The sequence below is a fragment of the Lacerta agilis genome, chromosome 16 (genome assembly GCF_009819535.1).
Source record: "Lacerta agilis isolate rLacAgi1 chromosome 16, rLacAgi1.pri, whole genome shotgun sequence".
NCBI lineage: Eukaryota > Metazoa > Chordata > Lepidosauria > Squamata > Lacertidae > Lacerta > Lacerta agilis.
In genome coordinates this window covers 1,336,893-1,355,811 of record NC_046327.1, presented here as the reverse complement: position 1 = coordinate 1,355,811, position 18,919 = coordinate 1,336,893, and the positions used below count along the sequence as shown (strand labels likewise).

At 46.6% G+C, this 18,919-nt stretch overlaps 1 protein-coding gene across 1 annotated transcript; it reads right to left on the bottom strand.

Annotated features, from left to right (window-relative positions):
• Nucleotides 1-11,348: 11,348 nt before the first annotated feature.
• LOC117060772 (cyclin-dependent kinase 4 inhibitor B-like) lies at nt 11,349-17,858 on the bottom strand. Its single transcript, XM_033173307.1, has 2 exons — nt 17,497-17,858; nt 11,349-12,010 (listed from the first exon to the last, which is right to left on the bottom strand). Exons 1-2 carry the CDS (start codon nt 17,659-17,661, stop codon nt 11,753-11,755), a joined length of 423 nt encoding a protein of 140 aa, XP_033029198.1. The 5' UTR covers nt 17,662-17,858; the 3' UTR covers nt 11,349-11,752.
• Between the last annotated feature and the right edge of the window lie 1,061 nt (nt 17,859-18,919).

Below are 18,919 nucleotides of genomic sequence, written 5' to 3'. Positions count from 1 at the left end.
TGTGGCAAGCGGGGGGAGGGAGGGAGGGTGGCTGGGGGTGGGGAGCTCCTCTCTCCAGAGCCTAATGCAAACAGGTTCGGCTCCCTCACGCTGTGCCAAGGAGGTTGCACGTTGCCCGCGTCCCACAGGCGCAAAAAGTTACTCCCCTTCCGTTCCTCCCCGCCCGCCGCCCGCATATGTCCTCCTCCTGTTGGTTTGGGCCACACCATGTTTCAGTGAAGGGGAGGAGGAGGAGGAGGAGAGCTTTAGAAGGAGATCGCTCTGCATCCCCCCCCCCATCATCACCATCACCATCACACCCCACCGCCATCCCCTTCCTCCTCCTCCTCCTCCTCCAGCCACTGTCTCTCCTCCCCTTCTGTTTCCATTCGAAACGTCAAAGGAGATATTGCTAGGTGAAAAACACGCACCACCATCTGACCCGACCGTGCAGCCAATCAGAAAGCCGCTCGGCGTTTTTGTTTGTTTTAAACGGGGCTGCAGCTGAAGCGACTTCGCTTTCGGCCCGCTGCGCTGCCTGGGAACAGGCGCGCGTGGCGCAGAGGGAGCCGGCGACTTCCTTTCGGCCCAAACCGGTCTCTGCCGGTGAAGGGGAGGGAAGGGAGGCGGACCAAGAGCGGCCCTATCGGGGCAAGGCTGCGAGTAGCGGGCAGCCTGGAGGGGGGAGCTCGCCTGCGCGGATCCGCTGCGCGCATTTCCGCGTTGAGGGCGGCGCTTGGCAGGGAGACGTTGCTGCAGTCAGGCGAGCGGCAGACGCGGCGCAACAGCGCATCTTTCGCTTCCCCCGGACGGATAAGAGTGAGATCTTCTCTTGGGGTGGGGGACAGGGGTGTCAACTTGAATTAAACATGGGGAGGGGCAGGAAAGTCCCGCCCCACATAAGCGATCACAAGATGCAGCGCACGCACGCTATTTGAACGGCAACGCTCATCAACTTTAGGGGAGCCCAGCCACCTCAAATATGTCGTGGGACGCAGCAGGACCTCGGCCCCTAGGAGTTGGCTCCTTTAGTGGTGGGTGGGGAGAGCAGGAGCTGCGGAGGCGCTTGCCAAGCTGGGCTCGTCTAGCTTTCCGTCGGAAGCCGGCCTCCCCAGCCGTGTTTTCGTCAGCTTCTGCCGGCACAGCCCCGGGGACGTCAGCGTTCCGCTAGCCGAAGCGGAAAGCAAGGGAAGCTGGCCAAGCTTTACCCCCCCCCCCCCGCTGTTAAAAATAAAATAAAAATAAAACTATTTTTACTTGGTGGTAAACTCGCAAGGAGCCCGAGAGAGATCTCTGGTCGCCGGAGGTTCAGCTTCTTCTCGGGAGACCTTACCTCGCCCGGGCTCCCCAAGCCGCGCTGTCTCCTTGCGCACATCCGAAGAGGGACGCTGAAGGATCGCCAAGCCGTCTCGACTGCAACGTGAAGAAATCCTTCGCCGTTCTGTGCGGAGGTAAGGGACTCAAAAACGCTATTTTAGATCCCGCAGGCCAAGCTGTTCGTGCAAGATAACCATTTCCTGCTGCGCCGTCGCAGGTCCGTTTCGGTTTCGGCTGAATCTCAAGAACAGCTCCGAGACCCGTGGAGTCCGGTGTCCGTCCGACCGCCTTCAGAGAAGATTTGCTTTAGAATTAAGCGAGACTCGCAGGACCGAAGAACTTCCTGCTCCTCCTGTTTAACGGTCTGCTGTTCCCACGACAGCAGCTTGGGCGCACAAAAGAAAATATTTCAGAGCCGCTCGAAAAGATTTTGCGTGCCCCAACCCCCATGAGACCTGCGGTTTGCCCGAAGCGATTATTGTTAATTCTAGTAGAATAGTATTCATTGTTAAATTGCAACAGAAACAGAAGGAAGGGTGTGATCGTCTCCCTCACGGGGGAAACTGATTCTGTGTCTAATGGCTGAAGGCCCATTTCAGCTGCCAGCAGTAGATCCCGGTACTTAAATGATTACAAGGAGAGGGATCTGAAACATCTTCTGCTGCTCATCCCAGGTTATTTTCCTTGAGGAATAACTGTCAGTTGTCTTGTCTCTCCATTATCTATGGAATGGTCTGCTTCTGCGCATTGGAACTACTGGACAGCTCATGTGACCAGTGTCAGAGTAGGATCTCGGAGACCAGCATTCATATCCCTACTCGGACATCCAGCTCACTAAGTGCCCTTGGGCCAGTCACTGCTTCTCAGCCTAACCCACATCACGGGGTTGTTGTGGGGAATAAAAGAGGAGAGGAAAAACGAGGACACCACCTTGGTCTCATTGTAGAAAAACGTGGGATATAAATGCAATAAATACATTTGATTCTGTAGGATTTAGTGGGTTTTTTGGGGGGGGTTATTGGGCTGTTGTTTTTATTTCGATTATATATTTTGTGGTTTTATATTTTGATTTTGTTCTGTGAACCACACTCACACCTTCGGGTATAGGGCAGTATATAAATTCAATTAATCATCATCATCATCATGAGTTAACAGTACTTAAAAAGTCTCACCTGCTGCATTCCTAAACTTTCTGCTCACCTTTCTGCTCACAAACGTTGCTTTCCTGTCTCTTTTCTTTCCCTTCTGAGTAGCATTCTCTCTTTCATTTTACTTAGTGAGGATTAGTGCCTGTGAGCCCAGACTGGCTGCAGATATTGTGTAGGTCGTGTGGGGCAGGGGAATAATAATAATAATTATTATTATTATTATTATTATTATTATTATTATTATTATTTATACCCCAACCATCTGGCTGAGTGTCCCCAGCCACAAAATATTAAAAATACAATAAAACACCAAACATTAAAAACTTCCGTAAGCAGGGCGGCCTTCAGATGTCTTGCAAACATCCCACACAAGGCTGCAGCCACATGGTTCCTGCATGCTGGAGGACGACCAGCCAGCCACGTTATGCAAGCAGAGGAAGGCCTGACACAACTTCCTCCACCCTCTTCCATTTTGTTTCCTCCTGCTTTCATATTAAGCCGTTTAAGTCCACCATAGATTATCTGCCGCAGTTTGGGCCATGTGTGATAATTTACTCTGGTAACTGCTACCTGTCACTCTTCAGGAAAATCAAGGATACCCAGAAGTCATCACTGGAGTTGGGGAATGTCTCGCTTTTGTCCTTTTAATTTGTGGGATGTCAGGTTAGTGCGGAAGCATTCAGAACTGGAAGTCTGCCCTGGGTAGAAATAGCCAGCTATATAGTCTTGGATAAACTGCCTTCTGTTGCAGTGAAGATAAAATGGAGACTCCTGTGGATGAGCTCCTTGGAAGAATGACAGCATCCAAATATGATCAAATTACTAAATCATAACTGACATGCATTATTATTATTATTATTATTATTATTATTATTATTATTATTATTATTTATATCACTCTTTATCCATAGATCTCAGGGTGGTTCACAACATAACATTACAATAAAAATAACCAAAACCTAGCTAATAAGCTGTTACTTTTGAGATGACTAGTATCCATTTTTTTTAAAAAAAAATACGTTTTTGTTTGACTCTCCTCCTTTCCCTGAATTGGTGCATTGTCCTAAGAATCTTACATTGGGGTAGAAAACGAGGCAACAGTTTCTCTTCTCATTCTTCCTGTGAGATGACTTTCTCTATAACAACTTGTTGGCTGTTTTGTATGTGAGGCATGTGATGTAATAACATGAATATAAAGGATTTTAATCTAGGGTTTAAAACATGTATGAATTTCAATACTCTAAGAAAAAGTTTATCCCAGTACTGCAAAGTGTGATATAGCAACTATAGATGTCTCAATATTTTAAATGGAAGTGGCCCTGTTTCAAAGAAGAGGGCCTATCTTACAAATACAATAGCAGACACATAATTGTGTTAAATGACTGGCAATAATAAGTGAAATAAGTATATTTACATGGGAGACAAAAGTGAAACAATAACACAATTCAAATGTCTATTGTATTTTGAGTTCAAAACCAGCACCGTCAAATTAACTTTGCCATTTTTAAAATATGTTTTCAGCTCTAAGCAGTTAGCAAGTTCTATAACATTCCCCTTTTAAATGCACAGCGGCTAGCTTGTTGCAGGCTAGTTTTAGCCTCTCAATATAAGATTCCCGGCAATTCCCTTATACCCCTCTTAAAGAGAACACACATGGCACAGTCTTGTGTAAAAAGTATAAAATAAGTTTACTCACACACATTCAGTTCACAGATGGATCCCTGAAGGCAGACTTCGGTTACAAAATATATACATGTGGAACTATCCCATATGGGAGTTAGTTCCAAGTGACTGCAGACAGGCAGTCACTGCTGCTCATATGTCGAAAGCAAGATGGAGAACAGAGAGTGTGCTGCATGCCTTGCCCCTTTTGGTACCTGGGCAGGTAAGATCAAGCCCACCTCACATGCAGAGGAAGTTTGTCCCAGCCCAGGAGGAAACAGGAAGTTTTCTACTGGCTGGACCAAGCATCCCCTTGCATGTCCACTCTAGGAATGTTGTACTTGACTGCTATGTGTTTCACATCCCACATCAAGTTGTCTCCCTGTGTGCATGACATACTGTCTGACCATAGTTTGGAGCAGGTAAAGGTAAAAAGGTAAAGGACCCCTGGATGGTTAAGTCCAGTCAAATTTAACTATGGGGTTGCAGCACTCATCTTGCTTTTTAGGCCGAGGGAGCTGGCGTTTGACCACAGACAGCTTTCCGGGTCATGTGGCCAGCAGGACTAGACCGCTTCTGGCGCAATGGAACACCGTGACAGAAACCAGAGTGCATGGAAACACCATTTACCTTCCTGCCGCAGCGGTACCTATTTATCTACTTGCGCTGACGTGCTTTTGAACTGCTAGGTTGGCAGAAGCTGGGACAGAGCAATGGGAGCTCACTCTGTCTTGGGGATTTGAACTGCCAACCTTACGATCGACAAGCCCAAGAGGCTCAGTGGTTTAGACCACAGTGCCACCTGCGTCCCTACTAGTTTGCAGGATAAAGGACCCATCTTTAGGTCAAGTAAGTGGGTTGCCCAGGGTATTTTGATCTGCACCTGGTCTTGCATTTGCATTTTCCTGTCTCCCCATTCCTGTAGGGATGTCCACATGATGCCCTACTCATCCTAATGTTGCCCTTGTGGGATGTATCATTACTGAAGCAGCCAAATACATTTCCTGTTTGCCCAGAGTGGGCACACAGGGGAATGTTGCTCCAGCCAGGAGGACTTCTTGTCACACCTGATCTGGAGCCTCCTCCACCTGCGTGTGACCAGGTAGATGGGCATGAACCTAGCAGACCCTAAAAAGGGGGCCAGTCAAGCAGCCATATTCCTCTTTTCAGCCTTTTCCCATTTTCCTTTCAGACCATCTTCTGCTGGCTCTTAGCCAGCAGCACATGGCTCACCCTTACAGAGGATGAAACCACACTTTGTATCTCTATAAATGTAACTGCAACTATAAGCTAAAGCCTGCCTTCAGGAAACTACTATGAACTGAATGTAAGTAAACTTTACAGTTACCTTTAATGAAGACTGTTGTATTATTATTTTAAGAGGGAAACATAAGGGGAAACTTACCAGGAACAATCCAGACTGGACAAGCCAGACTGGATTGCTTAACTCAAATGATTCTCACGAATCCATCAACTAGCTTCCAGGAATGTGCAAGGGAATGTGCTCTGCTACTTACTCACAAGCGTGAGTGAGGAGAGATAATATTTAATCAATATATCCTCTCCTACCTTTCCTCAACATTCTCACAGCCCTGGGTCTGACCCCCTCCTTGTAAATTTAGAGCTTGTTGATCCCAGCCATTTCATACTTTCCAATGATAGAAACCTCGCATTTAAAGAGGGAAGCGTCCAAGACAACAATGAGATTGCAGGTGTCATGTGGAAGCCCCTGAATTAATGGGGAGACAGAAAGGTGCAAATCTACATTTTGCTCCAGGATGGACAAGCCCTGATGCTCACTGGGAGAAAGTCCTGACTCTGGTAACTGCGCATGGTTTTATTTCTCAGTTTGAAAAAAGTGCTAAGATCATGTGGTTTATCATAGCACAATTAAAATAAGGAGTGGTTTGCAGATTATTGAGGCAAAAAGAGAGAGAGTCCCCACCCCTGGAAGCTGTTTCAATTTGAAATAGACCAAGGGGGAAATGTAGGGGAACAGAAGAGACCAGGGCATCACAGGATAACTGTGAGCAAACCCTTCTTTAGTGAAAGGTTCTGCATCTGTTTTGGCTCAAAGTTTTTATGTGTGCTTTAGCCTTCATCACAGCTGGAATGAGGGTGAAAGTACAATAGCTGAAGGTCTCACATAAAAGTTGGGTTTGAAGGAAGGATTTCTGGACGCTGGGGGAAGACACTGTATTATACTTTCGTTAGGGAGAAAAGGCCTATTTCAGAAGCTAGTGATCAGCTGTTAAGAAATTCTGGAGCATCCCTCCAGGGTTATGAATTTGGGTCGTTCATGTATTATTTCTTCATGCTCTGGTCTTTCCCCACCAACAGGGATAAAGATGGAAAGAACCAACCCAAACATGTGGAAAGCCATGATGCCATCTGACTTTGGGTCAGATTCTGGAGCACCTCTCAGCAGAAGGAGCAGAAGGTCCCCCTCCCTCAGGGTTGCAGGCATGGCGTACCCCGTTTTGAAGTAAGTGATGTTTTACATATCGCCACCTAAAAAGGACCCTGCCCTGTGAGTCTAAGTCCAGATGCTAAAATGATCTAACTGGAACCACCGATTAAAATACTTATTTTTAAAGTGCAGTGAAAAAGCAGGCCAGCACCTGGAGATCATGAAGAGCTATCTTCTATAGTCTTGTAGGCCTATTGGCTCAATATTGCCTACACTGACTGGCAGCACCTCTCCAGTGTTTTAAAGGAGGAATTTCTTCCAGCCCTATGTGGAGATGTTGGGGATTGTGTGTTCACAAGATACAGTATGTGGTTAGCTGCTCTGAGCACACAGGGAAATCAAAGGAGTTGGGCTTTTTGCTTTTGTAACAGTAACAATGTGAAGCTCTAGTTAAATAGATTGTTAACAGTTGGGTAAGCTTGCAACTTCTTAAAAGGTTGCTTTTCTGTTCTGCATTTAATTAATAAAGTGCTTGTTTTACTGTGAATTAGTTTCATAAAACTGATTCTATAGTTCACCCCGAATTTAATTAATTGACTGCTGAAGAGGAGTGGCACAGGATAAAAACAAAACAAAATAAAATAAAAAATTCCTTCCAGTAGCACCTTAGAGACCAACTAAGTTTGTTCTTGGTATGAGCTTTCGTGTGCATGGTATCTGAAGAAGTGTGCATGCACATGAAAGCTCATACCAAGAACAAACTTAGTTGGTCTCTAAGGTGCTACTGGAAGGAATTTTTTATTTATTTATTTTTTTACCATGGCAGACCAACACGGCTACCTACCTGTAACAGGATAAAAACAGATGGGGATTCTTGTTTGAGCGGTTCAGTGATACTTTTATTTAAATAACATGAATACCAAACAGCAGTAAAACAAGTCAGTAAAGCCCAAGGATAATCTGCTACAGGCTAAGAAATACTAACTAGTCCAAGTACTTGATAGATTCACTTCCCCCGGAGCCTGATCCTTCACAGAGTTCTACTCAGGAGTCCAACTGAGTTCAATGGGCTCAGAAAGGTAGCATCGTAACATTCCCATTTGGGCTCTCTGACCCAACCATTAATTCCTTCACTTAGAATATGCTTCCATGATTATCTACAGATCAAACCTTTTCTACCCGAGTCCTCTATACTTAATGACTATAGAATAATTCAGCAGTCACCCTTCCACTGAAACCTGCCAGAGCTGGAGCACATATTACACGTAATACCATTCAGAAGTTGCTGAAAATGGGATGACAGAGGCTAGTTTTCAGCTTGCAAGCTGCACATGAATAGTACCGAAAGAGTCCGTTACCATGGGCGATATTCAAGTAAGTTTTTATCAGATACATTGAAATCAATGGGCATGGCTAAGTTAGTTTCATTAATTGGAGCAGGTCTACTCTGAGTCCAACTTACTCAAATACCACTTCATATGTCTGAATTTCTAAGCTGCCACCCATGGATCATAACCTGTGAATGGAGAACTCGCTAATTCTTGTTCATGGCCAGTGAAAGAAAGAAAGAAAGAAAGAAAGAAAGAAAGAAAGAAAGAAAGAAAGAAAGAGAGTTTTGGTTCTAAGCAAGGAGGCTGAAGAAATTTCACTCTTCCTTATTCAGCAAGCAGAACCTGCAGTAGCTCTCTGACGACAGATGACATACTCCTACCCAGGGCCGATCTGAAATTTGACCTGGGCTTCAAGCTCAAAGGCGCCACTTTGAAGGTTTTTTGGCACGTGATAAGTTTCATAACTTGTTTTTGTGCACATCAGATGAAAATGAGACATACCCACTCAGGGTAGAGCTGCAAATTTAAGCTAATAAGAGATGTGATTTGGTAGAAGATTTGATTTCTTAACTTATAAAGAATAATTTCATATTAAATAACTTATTTTTTTCCATAAATACTCATAAATATATATTGGTTATGGTGGCACAAGATTAGACTGTAATTAGTGGGGCTTCCTTGACATATAATTAGCTGGTTATATATAAGCAAGCAACTCACTGTTTCGGGGGAGTGCCTTATTTTGTTTCAATGTGTCATCATTTTTAATTTTTATTATGACTAAAGGCTTCAAAATCTGGAAGAGGCCCAGGCCTCTGTAGACCTCTGTGAGGGCCTGCCTCTCCCTGGCTGGTACATCATTTCAATATTCTCAGAATATTATTATTAATTGCACGTATTAGTTGCTTTCCTTTGCAAAATGTAACCCAAAGCAATACACAGAACAGTGCAAAGATTAAAAGCACAACAGAAAACATGGGGGGGGGGGGGAAAACCATTTTCATTCATACATGTCTGTGATATATATATATATATCTCCGTAAGTGGGGAGCCACCACTGAAAAGGTCTATTTTCATGTTCCCACCCTCCACACTTTCCTTCAAGGGGACACATAGATGCTGAATGTAGGATCCTGTTTGGTTCATGTACTGAGAGGTGGTCTTTTAGGTAGTTGGATCCTGCATAAGACTTTATAGGTCAAAACCAGCAGTTTGAGTTGAGTCCAGAACCTATTTGGTAGCTATTACATTTGTGCCAGGATTGGTTTTATAAGCTCAGACCCATCTTGTCCTGTTCAGCAGTCCGGCTGTTGAATTCTGCACCGACTACAGATTTCAAACAGTCTCCAGAGGCAGCCCCATGTATAACCCATTGCAGTAATCTAGCCTAGAGGTTACCAGAGCATAGACAACAGAAGTTAGGCTGTCTCTGTAAATATGGGCCACCACTCAAAGGTGATGGGAGGCCCTTGATGCCACCAAGGTCATTTGAGCTTCAAGTAATGGATCCAGGAGTACCACCAAGCTACATACCTGCTACTTCCAAGGAAGTGTAACTCTCCACCCTGAACAGGTGACACCCCCTCTACCTGGTCTAGGGAACCACCCATTAATGGTGCCTCAGTCTTGTCTGGATTAAGCTTCAGTTCATTAGTTCTTATCCAATATATTACCAAGGCCAGATGTTGGTCTAGAGCAGGCATAGGCAAACTCAGCCCTCCAGATGTTTTGGGACTACAACTTCCATCATCCCTAGCTAACAGGACCAGTGGTCAAGGATGATGGGAATTGTAGTCTCAAAACATCTGGAGGGCCGAGTTTGCCTATGCCTGGTCTAGAGGCACAACTGTTGCCACATCTGCAGATCTAACAGAGAAGCAGAGCTGTGTGTCACCAGCTTATTGCTGGCACCATACATCAAAACTCCAGATAACCCATTCATCAGTTTCATGTCTCTGTTAACAGCCACTCCAGAAGAATACCATGGCCAATGGTATCAAAAGCTGCTTATATATTAATTTAGTTTTTGTGGGGCTCCCCTTTGAAGTGCACCTGGGAGATAGGCTCTATTCCTAGATATCTCCTTAACAACTAACTTACACTGCCTGAATCAAAAGGTTGCCTTAAATTGTTGTTAGCGGTGATTTCCTTTTACAGGGACAGCTCAGGGTACAATGTTCTGCTTCCCTAGACAAAGCCCAGTGAAAGTTAGGTATGTACCAATCTTTATTAAACAACTGGGGATTAAATGTCTAACATTGTCCCTGGCTTCAATGCAGTTTAGGCGTCCTGAACTTTCTCTGGATTCCACACTATGTTTGTAAAGTTACCTGCTTAAACCCCAGCCAGTGTACAAATGCAAATAAAATGAATTACTCTCTCCCATTTCAGCCGGTTTGACTAAGGTATTTCAGAATACCTATGGAGTGTGCATGTTTTTTTATAGTGGTCACACAACGCTGTTGGGATACAAATGGCAACCTCTATCCTCGCTCACATTTAATCCAGATTTTTCCAGCAAAAAACCAGATAAGTGAAAAACTAAAACTTGCTGCCAATGGCCCATCTGCAATATATACCCTGACTGCATATTTAACATTTTCAGGGGGTCTCACGTTTATCCAGGCATTGCTTCCTTGAAACCTGATTGCATGACATTAATACGGATTATCTGTCTAATATAGTGGGATTGAAGGATTCATTTTGACAATTTAAGAATTCAAAAGCATTTGTGTGAACTTCTTAAAAAGGAATTGGCGGATGAATTTTTTTTTTTAAAAAAGGCAAAAAAGTTGATGTGTGTGTTATTAGCATTAGCCTCACAATTATCTTGCAAAGGCCATCCTTCATCCTTTCCTTCCACCATTAATTTTTCCCTTGGGGCCGTCAAGGAAAAACTAACAGGCATAACTTGTGCAAATGAAAAACCATAGCAGCAGCAGCAGCAGCAGCAGCAGCAGCAGCAGCAGCAGCAGCAGAGTGCATTTAGGCAAGAAGTCACAGGTTGGCAACATCTTCATTCTCCCCAACACTACGTTTCAAAGTGCTATTTACATTTCACACAAGGAACAGCGATAACACCCCATAATAACACAAACCAGAGCAGAGCTTCATAATCTGAGAGTGGGGCTCTTGCGGATTGGGTGTGTGTGTGAGTAAGTGATGCAAGTTTGGCTACCACTGGGGTGGTGGGGACCCCGTGGGGGCCTCCAGATGTTGTTGGGGCAGACTCTGGACATCTTTTGTGAGAGCCCTGTCAGTGGATTTCTGCAGTGCAGGCAGTTGGACTAAATGAGTCTTGTGGTCGCTTCCAACTCTAAGATTCTATGGTTCTATGGCAACCTGTGCAAGGCACCCTGAAACGGATCTTCTCAATTTTGCACCCCCTTGGCTCGTTGCCCCGTGGGTGGGGTTGGGTGGGGTGGCCTGCCTGCCCTGCCCTAAATCCAGCACTGCCACACCAACCCCATGATCCACTTTGGGGAATCATGATCAAGGATAAATGGGAGTTGTTCATCCCGCAAAATCTGAGGTGCCACAAATCCCCAACCCCTGGACTGTTGCCTCAGTTTCCTTTTAGAACATCATTGTACATGGAAGACTGGCATGGGTGGGAGAAAGAGACCAGGAGACACTGTCCCATGAACCGACGTACCCATTCTCCATGCTTAGTGGAAGCATGTAAACATCTAACAAGCCACATTTCAAACGAAGCAGGATCGTAGAGTTTATGCTGGCGCCCAACTGTAGCTCCCCGCAGCTCCACCTCGCTTGTCTCTGACGGGTGGGGTTCAAGAGCCAAGCCAAAGCGCCTCAAGCTTACGCACCCGCGATTCTCCTGGGGGTGTGTGTGTGCTCTCCGCTTGGTCCTCTGACTTCATCCCGGATCTCAGGTCAAGAGAGTTTCAGCCCGATGCCTCCTGGAGGTAACTGACCACCCGGCTCTGGCCACTTTCTTCAGCCAAGTCCAGCGGGCGGCGTCCCCAGCGGTCCCGCACGTCGAAGCGAGCGCTCCCTCCGCGCAGCACCCGCAGCGTGTCCAGGAAGCCCCCGCGGGCCGCGTCGTGGACCGGGAACGTGCCCGTGGACGGGTCGGGCCGGTTGGGACCCGCTCCTCTTTGCAGCAGCAGCTGAGCTACCCCGGGGTTCCCCATCATCATAACCTGGAGGGAGAAGGGAAAGGAAAGTCAAGGTTTGCGCATCTATACGGTTTCCGTCTAGGCGCTTGGAGCGGCCGCGTTCTGTGGGCTGAAATAGCCAAGATCCTGACCGCCACTCTGCATTAATTCATATTAGCCCATAATAATTCTGATTCAATAATTATTTGGGGGGGGGGGTCTTATTGCTTCTGTGTACTGTTCATAGGAGCCAACTCTTAAGGGTCGAGGGGGCTTTGCCCCAGCAATAAAATATTTGAGGGGGCCGCCCCCTAAAGTTGATGGGTATTGCCATTCAAATGGTGTGTGTGCACCGCATCATGTGATTATGTGATTTATTATTGGGACTGGGCTTACCTGCCCCCCCCATTCTATTCAAGATGGCGTCCCTGGTACTGTTTCCTGAATTGTTGTAGCCTAAGTTGGATCTGAACTTGAAAAGGCGCAATGTCAAAGGGTGAAAGTTGAAAAGTCAATCATACGATATTATTATTATTATTATTATTATTATTATTATTATTATTATTATTATTATTATTATTATTTTATTAGCCCGCCCCTCCGTCTAAGGTCCCAGGGGGGTGCCAACATTAAAGCGATATTGTAGAGAGTTTAAAATAACTTACAAACACAAAAATAAGGCGAGTCCTAAAAGTACACACGTCAAGTTTCAGAAGCTAGGGGTAAAGAGGGTTTCCTTGGAGCGAAGCATCCCACAAACGCCTCGGAAAGTCTGGTAAAGACACCGCTAGGCTATATCGGGCCAAAGCTCCGTTAACTCCGCGCCCTTCGAAGGGACCATTTCGGAGAAATTGGCATGAGGCTGTTTGTTGGAACTGGGCAAATCTCAAGAAACGGAAAGGTTTCTGATAGATCTCTCTCAGTCTCTCCCCCCCCCCGCCCTTCTCTCTCTCGGGGGTGGAGTAAGTAGTAGTAGTAGTTTTTAATAAGTTTAATAATCAACAGTAATAAGATTTTTAAGGGTGGTCTCCGGTTGAGTCATTCAGAGCATGACACCCAGAATGACGAACGGTGCATACCACTCAATTTTTAGGGGGGGGGGGGGGAAACGCGTCGCGTAAAACTGAAAATGGTGGGACATGCTTAATAATAATAATAATAATAATAATAATAATAATAATAATAATAATAATAATAATAATACATATTTTTGGAAGCACGCTCGGCTTTTATTTAAATTAGTTTTCTTTCTTTCGAGGGAGTTATTCTGAAGGATCCCAGCTGCAGATAATAGGATCCGTGTCTTCTCTCTCCACCGAGGCGAGCGTATTCGCTTCTGCTGCTTCTTTCCCATCGAGAAGGACGGCTCCCACGGAGTCAATCTCTACCCAAACTGGCGCGCACGTTGCGCTTGCTTCGGAAAGGCTGTTCTGCAAACTCTCCTGTTGGGCTGCAGTGAGAGGGGCGGTTCTTGAGCAGAAAGAAAAACCAGGGAGACAAAACGAGCGAGGAAACCAAGCGGAGAAAGAAAACCTGAACTTAGCAGCGGGGAGTGAGCACAGTCACTCTTATCAAATGTCAAATATTGACATTTTTAATGTTATAAGAAATAAATGTTTACCAAAGGCCTGTATCTGCAGGTGGTGGTTTTCTTGGAGGGAAGTCTTTTTTAAAAATAATAATAATAGGGCTTTTTATGTCTGCAAGGCTGAAGTTTAAATTCAATGCTAAATTAAAAGTTGCAGCCATCTCTAGAGAAGAGTGAGAGGCTGGACGGACGCAAACGAAACCTCTGCTTGACGAACAATTTTGCCTCAGACCCTAAAAGGACTAAACAACAGTATTTTATTTTATTTTTTGCATCCTTCTGCGTTGCTCTCTGTTCACAGCCCAGCTGAGGCGGAGTACGTAGAGTAAATCGATTTACAATTGCAATGCAATAATTCATGGTGCTGCGCGGTTGTGATTTGGAGAGGGTAGGAGCTACTACAATGTGGAAACACGAAAGCTGCCCTTTTTCATTCAGTCAGGCTAGCTTAACATCATTAAGGAAGTGTGGGCCACCCCACTTCAGTTTAATAAAATGACTGACTGGCATTAGTAACAAATGTTATTATTTCTAAAAGAGGCGCAGTGAAATAAAATAAAAGTCTACCAGAATTCACTCTTCTTCGCGGAAGTCGGATCAAACTGTAGACTCGAGGAGGAGGGAGGAGGAAAAGTGAAGACGCGCCACCACAGCAGAGGCTTTAAACCAAGGGTGGGGAATCTGTGGCCCTTCAGATGCTGGAATTCCAGCATGGCCAAAGGTTAGGATGCTGAGAGGTTGCAGGTTCGGAGAGGTTTGGAGAGGTGCAGGTTCTAGTACGGAGTTAAGCGCCTGGCTGATTGTGCTAAATCGGCACCATTTTAAAATAATGCATTTGTTTTTAAATTGAAAAAAAACACGACCTGCTCTGCTCACCCCGCTGTAAAAGAAGGGATATCCGTGTGGGTTGTGTTTTTATTTTAAAATGTAGACTTATTGTAATTCTAATTATACCCAGATCTGGAATTTAGTACCGATCTCTCTGTCCCTCTTTTTGCTTCTGCTTCGAAATGCCATGCTCGTTTTCTGCTTGACAATTCCGTTTTCTGCCTGATTTCGTGCGTTAAGGAAATCAAAGAGTTACGATTAAGTTCAGCTGCTTAAGAGCGCGAACGTATCATCCGTTTTCACTAGAAAGTAAGGGCCATTGAGCTTAAAAACATTGGAAGTTTGGGGGCAACTCAGGCTGCCGCGAAGAGGGGCTTGCAGACCTCAGTTTAAAAAAACATGGAAGGCTGGAAGGGAGCCTTACAAAACCCAGCGCGGGGCTTACTCCCAGGTTAATGCGGTTAGGATCGCAGGGGGGCCAACTTGATTAAAATATTGGGGGGCCCAACTAAGCCCTGCCCCGCATAATCGATCACATGATGTGACAGACACACACACCCCATTTGAATGGGAATTCCCTTCAACTTGGGTGGGGGGTATCCATGGGCGTAGCCACGAATTATTGGGGGCCCCAGGCTTTATGTTGGGCGGGGCAGGACCGAGTTATCTGTGATACAATTGGTCAGTTCAGAATTTTTATTTATTTACTTAATTGGCTCCCCCTGGCAGCCTGGGCCCCTCAATATTTTATTGGGAGGAGGGCTAGGGACCTCCGCCCCTAGGACTTGGCTCCCATGATTGCATGTAATACTCACTTTACATGAGCGCAAGCCTTCTGTTAACCTCAATGGGGCTTACTTCTGAGTAGGCACGAATAGCATTTCATACCCGACGTCTTTTCTCTATTTCTCTAGCTCTTTTCATGCAGAGAACTTTAAATTAATCGGTCAGTGAGGCTGAGCTGCCGCCCTTGGTTGAAATCTGAGATCTGATTTCTCGATCTCCAGCTAAGGAATCCAAAAGTTAGAATAAAACCCAAAACAGAAGCGGGGAGGTAGTTTTCGAGAGATGTGTGATCCCCAGGTGGCTTTTAAAAGCAGCTTTCCCCATTGTGAAAAACAAACAAACCCCAATGAGGTTAAATAAGAGTGAGATGAATATTTATATGGCTGATGATTAATTCTAGATTTTAGTCTAACGTCCCCAGTCATTTCGGGGTTGCAGTGATTTTTCATTCTGTCTCCTCAGTCTAGGCAGACACCATATATTTGAAGCACACGACTCCAGCCTCCTCCCAATCCTGGGAACTGTAGTTTCGTGTGAGGGGTAAACCACACATCTCAGGATTCTTGGCGTTTTAAATGGTTGCGTTTCATATGGCTGAGAAGACGGACTTTGGAAGGGTCTCAAATCGATTTGATAATAAAACAGGACACGTTCTGGGAACTGAATGTATTATTAGAGGGCTGGTTCTTCTCCTCACTTGAAATGTTAATATTTGCTATTAAAATCTGTTTCCGAAGTAGGGATCTGTTCTATACAATACTTCTGTTACGTAAACATAAACTGAAACAAGATCCTTATTTAAATATAGTATTTCCAAAGACGACGCTGTGGTGGTGGTTGTTTTAGCGGGGAAGGAGAGTCCCAACGTGGGACAGCGATTGCTCCAATGATTTTATTCTCCGATCATTTTGTTCACCAATTTTTTTGAGTTTACTCGGACACAGGGCAAGCTGCACAACATGGACTCAAGCTTGGGGGTGGGCACGGAGCCAATCCTCCAGCGTTTAGGGTTCATCCGAACAACTTTTCAGGGATCCATTTGCCACGGATGGGGAAAAATGGTGAACGTTAAATCCCGCCGCCCCCACCCCAATTTTAAACAGCCTGCTCGCTCGCTAGGTCAGTCAGCAGCACACACAAACTGTGATTAACTGATACATTTCGGATCTGGGTGTAATCTGGTTTGACTCCTCTTCTTCCACCTGAGTTTGGGTGTGGTTATTTTTTGGGTGGGGGAATGATCAGCGCTGTGTTTTGGAACGGGCCAAATTTGTAGGATGCATCCTGGTATGAGCCTAGGAAGGTAAATTCCAGTGCGATCGAGGGGACTTCCGAGCAAACGTGTTTTGGATCAGGGCCCTGCATCGAGCCGATAAGCCTTCTACGTACTTCCAGGAAGGTGATTTTAAAGCACATCTGAGTTACTGCGTGCACGCCATGCAGTTCAAAGCACGCATACCCCTTCCGAATCCTGGGAACCTTAGTTCACCCCCTCCAAGAGCTTCAGTTTGTGTATTTATTTACTGCAGCTACACCCCACCTTTTTCTTCAAGGAGCTCAAGCGGCCTCTATGGTTCTTCTCCCGCTCCTTGTTTAATCTTCACAACGACCCTGGTTAGGTTGACAGAAGGCAGTGACTGACTCCAGGGTCACTCCAAGTGAGCTTCAGGGCTGAGTGAGAGGATTTGAAACCTGGTCTCCCAGGTCCAAGTCGAGCACTCTAACCACGGCACTAAGCTGGGTCCTCAGCACCCTTAAACTACAGTTCCCAAGGTTCTTTGAGAGGGGCGGATGATGCGCTTTAAACGTATGGCGTGCGCACAGCTAGGAATACACAGCTACTAGGATCTGACTCTCACTGGACACGGATTGGCTATGGGTTGTTAAAGTCAAATCTCTCTCTCCCCCCCATAAGCCCCTCTCCGCAAAGCCCCCACCCAATAAACCTATTTTAGCCCCCGAGCGGTACTCATACTCCGCACATCTAAGCCTCACGTTTAAAATTTCAGCCATGGGCGGGATCAGAGGTCAGCTGCCCTGACCTAAATCAATCAAATAAATAAAAATACTTAACTAAAAGTAGAAATGATCAGAATATTTGAAAAGTTCTGACCATTTCCCCCCTGGCCACTTGGAGTCAAAAGAAAGTCAATTGGTGTGGAGACATTTCATTCCGAATTTGGTCGACAGAGAATGGCAACAGGTGGGTGTCCTGTCCGCGTCCCGTCCCCCCGTCCCCCAACATAAATCCTGGCTACTCCCATGCCTCCCCCCGGCAGTCTCTCACCCACCTATCTATGGATCTGTGGCTCTCTGGCCTTCCTCCTACCTGGATCGGGGCCCTGCCGAAGCGATTCACCGCGTTGGGGTCCGCCCCGCCATCCAGCAGCCTCCTCACGGTCTCCACGTCCCCCCGCGCAGCGGCGTTGGCCAGCTCATCCGCCTCGCCGCGGCCGCCCCCTCCATCCATGTCCGAGCCGCGGGAAGGATCCATCCCACGAAGCCGAAGAGCTCACGGGGTGTCAGTTGGGCATCTATGCAGCCGGCCCCCTTGGTGCCCTGCTGCCGGGCTCCCTCAAAGACCCGTCAGATCATCAGAGGGATCCCTCCCGGCGCCCTCGCAAGGACGCAGCAGCGATCTCCCCTCCTTCGCCTGTGACCAGGACTCGGTTCTCGGTCGACGCTGCCCCCTTCCCGGCGGGGCGGATGCCCTTCGAGCAGACCTTCCCCGGCGGGCGGGCGGAGCCGTCCAGTCCGCTCTTTTCCTCCGCTGCGCTGCTGCTGCGCCTCCCTTCCTCCTTTCCCACGGCTCCGCAGGTCTCTATCCATGGCCGCTGGCTCCCTCTCTCGGCGGCCCGACGTCACGGCGAGGAACAAGCCTGGGACCCGGGCAGCGGGGGGCGCATGCGCATGACGCGGCCCGCAGGCACTTCCCCATCAAAAGTGGGTCACTCGGAGAAAGACAACTGGACTTTCGACCCGTCTGTGCATCCGCTCCCCCCTTCAGGGCTCTCTGGGAAGAGGACCTCGCCTGTAGCAAGCTAGCATAAAGCCTGCCATCCTGAGGTGCTGCTTTTCTACATGCACAGTCCAAGGGGTCGCCAAGTTTTGGGGGCCTGGGGGGGCACCTGGCATTTTGAGAGTGCCCTGTGCGCCATCGTCCCCAATCACACTCCCCCGTGGCCTCTCTCTTTCTCTCTCTCTCCTCCCCCCCCCCCATCCCTTTCTGGCCTTCCTCACATTACAAACACTGAAAGAAAGTCTTCATAGGAACACCTCTCTCACACAGAGAGAGATTAGCTGTGTACACATCCCAAGGCTTCCTGCAAATAACCTTGGGAATTGTAGTTTACCCCACCCCCGCAAAGCTACAATTCCCAACCCCCCTAACAAGCTGCAGTTCCCGGGAAGGGTGTGCTCTAAATGTATAGTTTTTATGCAGTCGCTGTTTGCTTTCCCACAAGGGTCTGGCAAAACGTTTGCTGTGATGTTGAATTTTACATCCCGCCGCCCCAAAAGTCAGAACTAAGCAAGTTGATTTACATCAATAGTAAAAAATAAAATAAAATTCAAAGATCCGTTGCTGGCAAGCACCACAAAAAGACTGATCGGAGGTACTGATTCTCGACGGTCTTTCACGATTTTTACGCAGCATGGCAGCAAAGCGCACAACCCAACCCATCTCTGGCCGTAGAGGGTGACCTGTGACTTGATGGTGGTTTTGAGGAGAAAGTTTGTTAATAATAATAATA

Bases quoted from the DNA above. Each gene is read 5' to 3' on its own strand.
- LOC117060772 (XM_033173307.1), bottom strand. From the start codon at position 17,661: ATGGATCCTTCCCGCGGCTCGGACATGGATGGAGGGGGCGGCCGCGGC. The intron at 12,011-17,496 runs GTAGGAGGAAGG...TTCTCCCTCCAG, and splicing joins TCGGCAGGGCCCCGATCCAG to GTTATGATGATGGGGAACCC.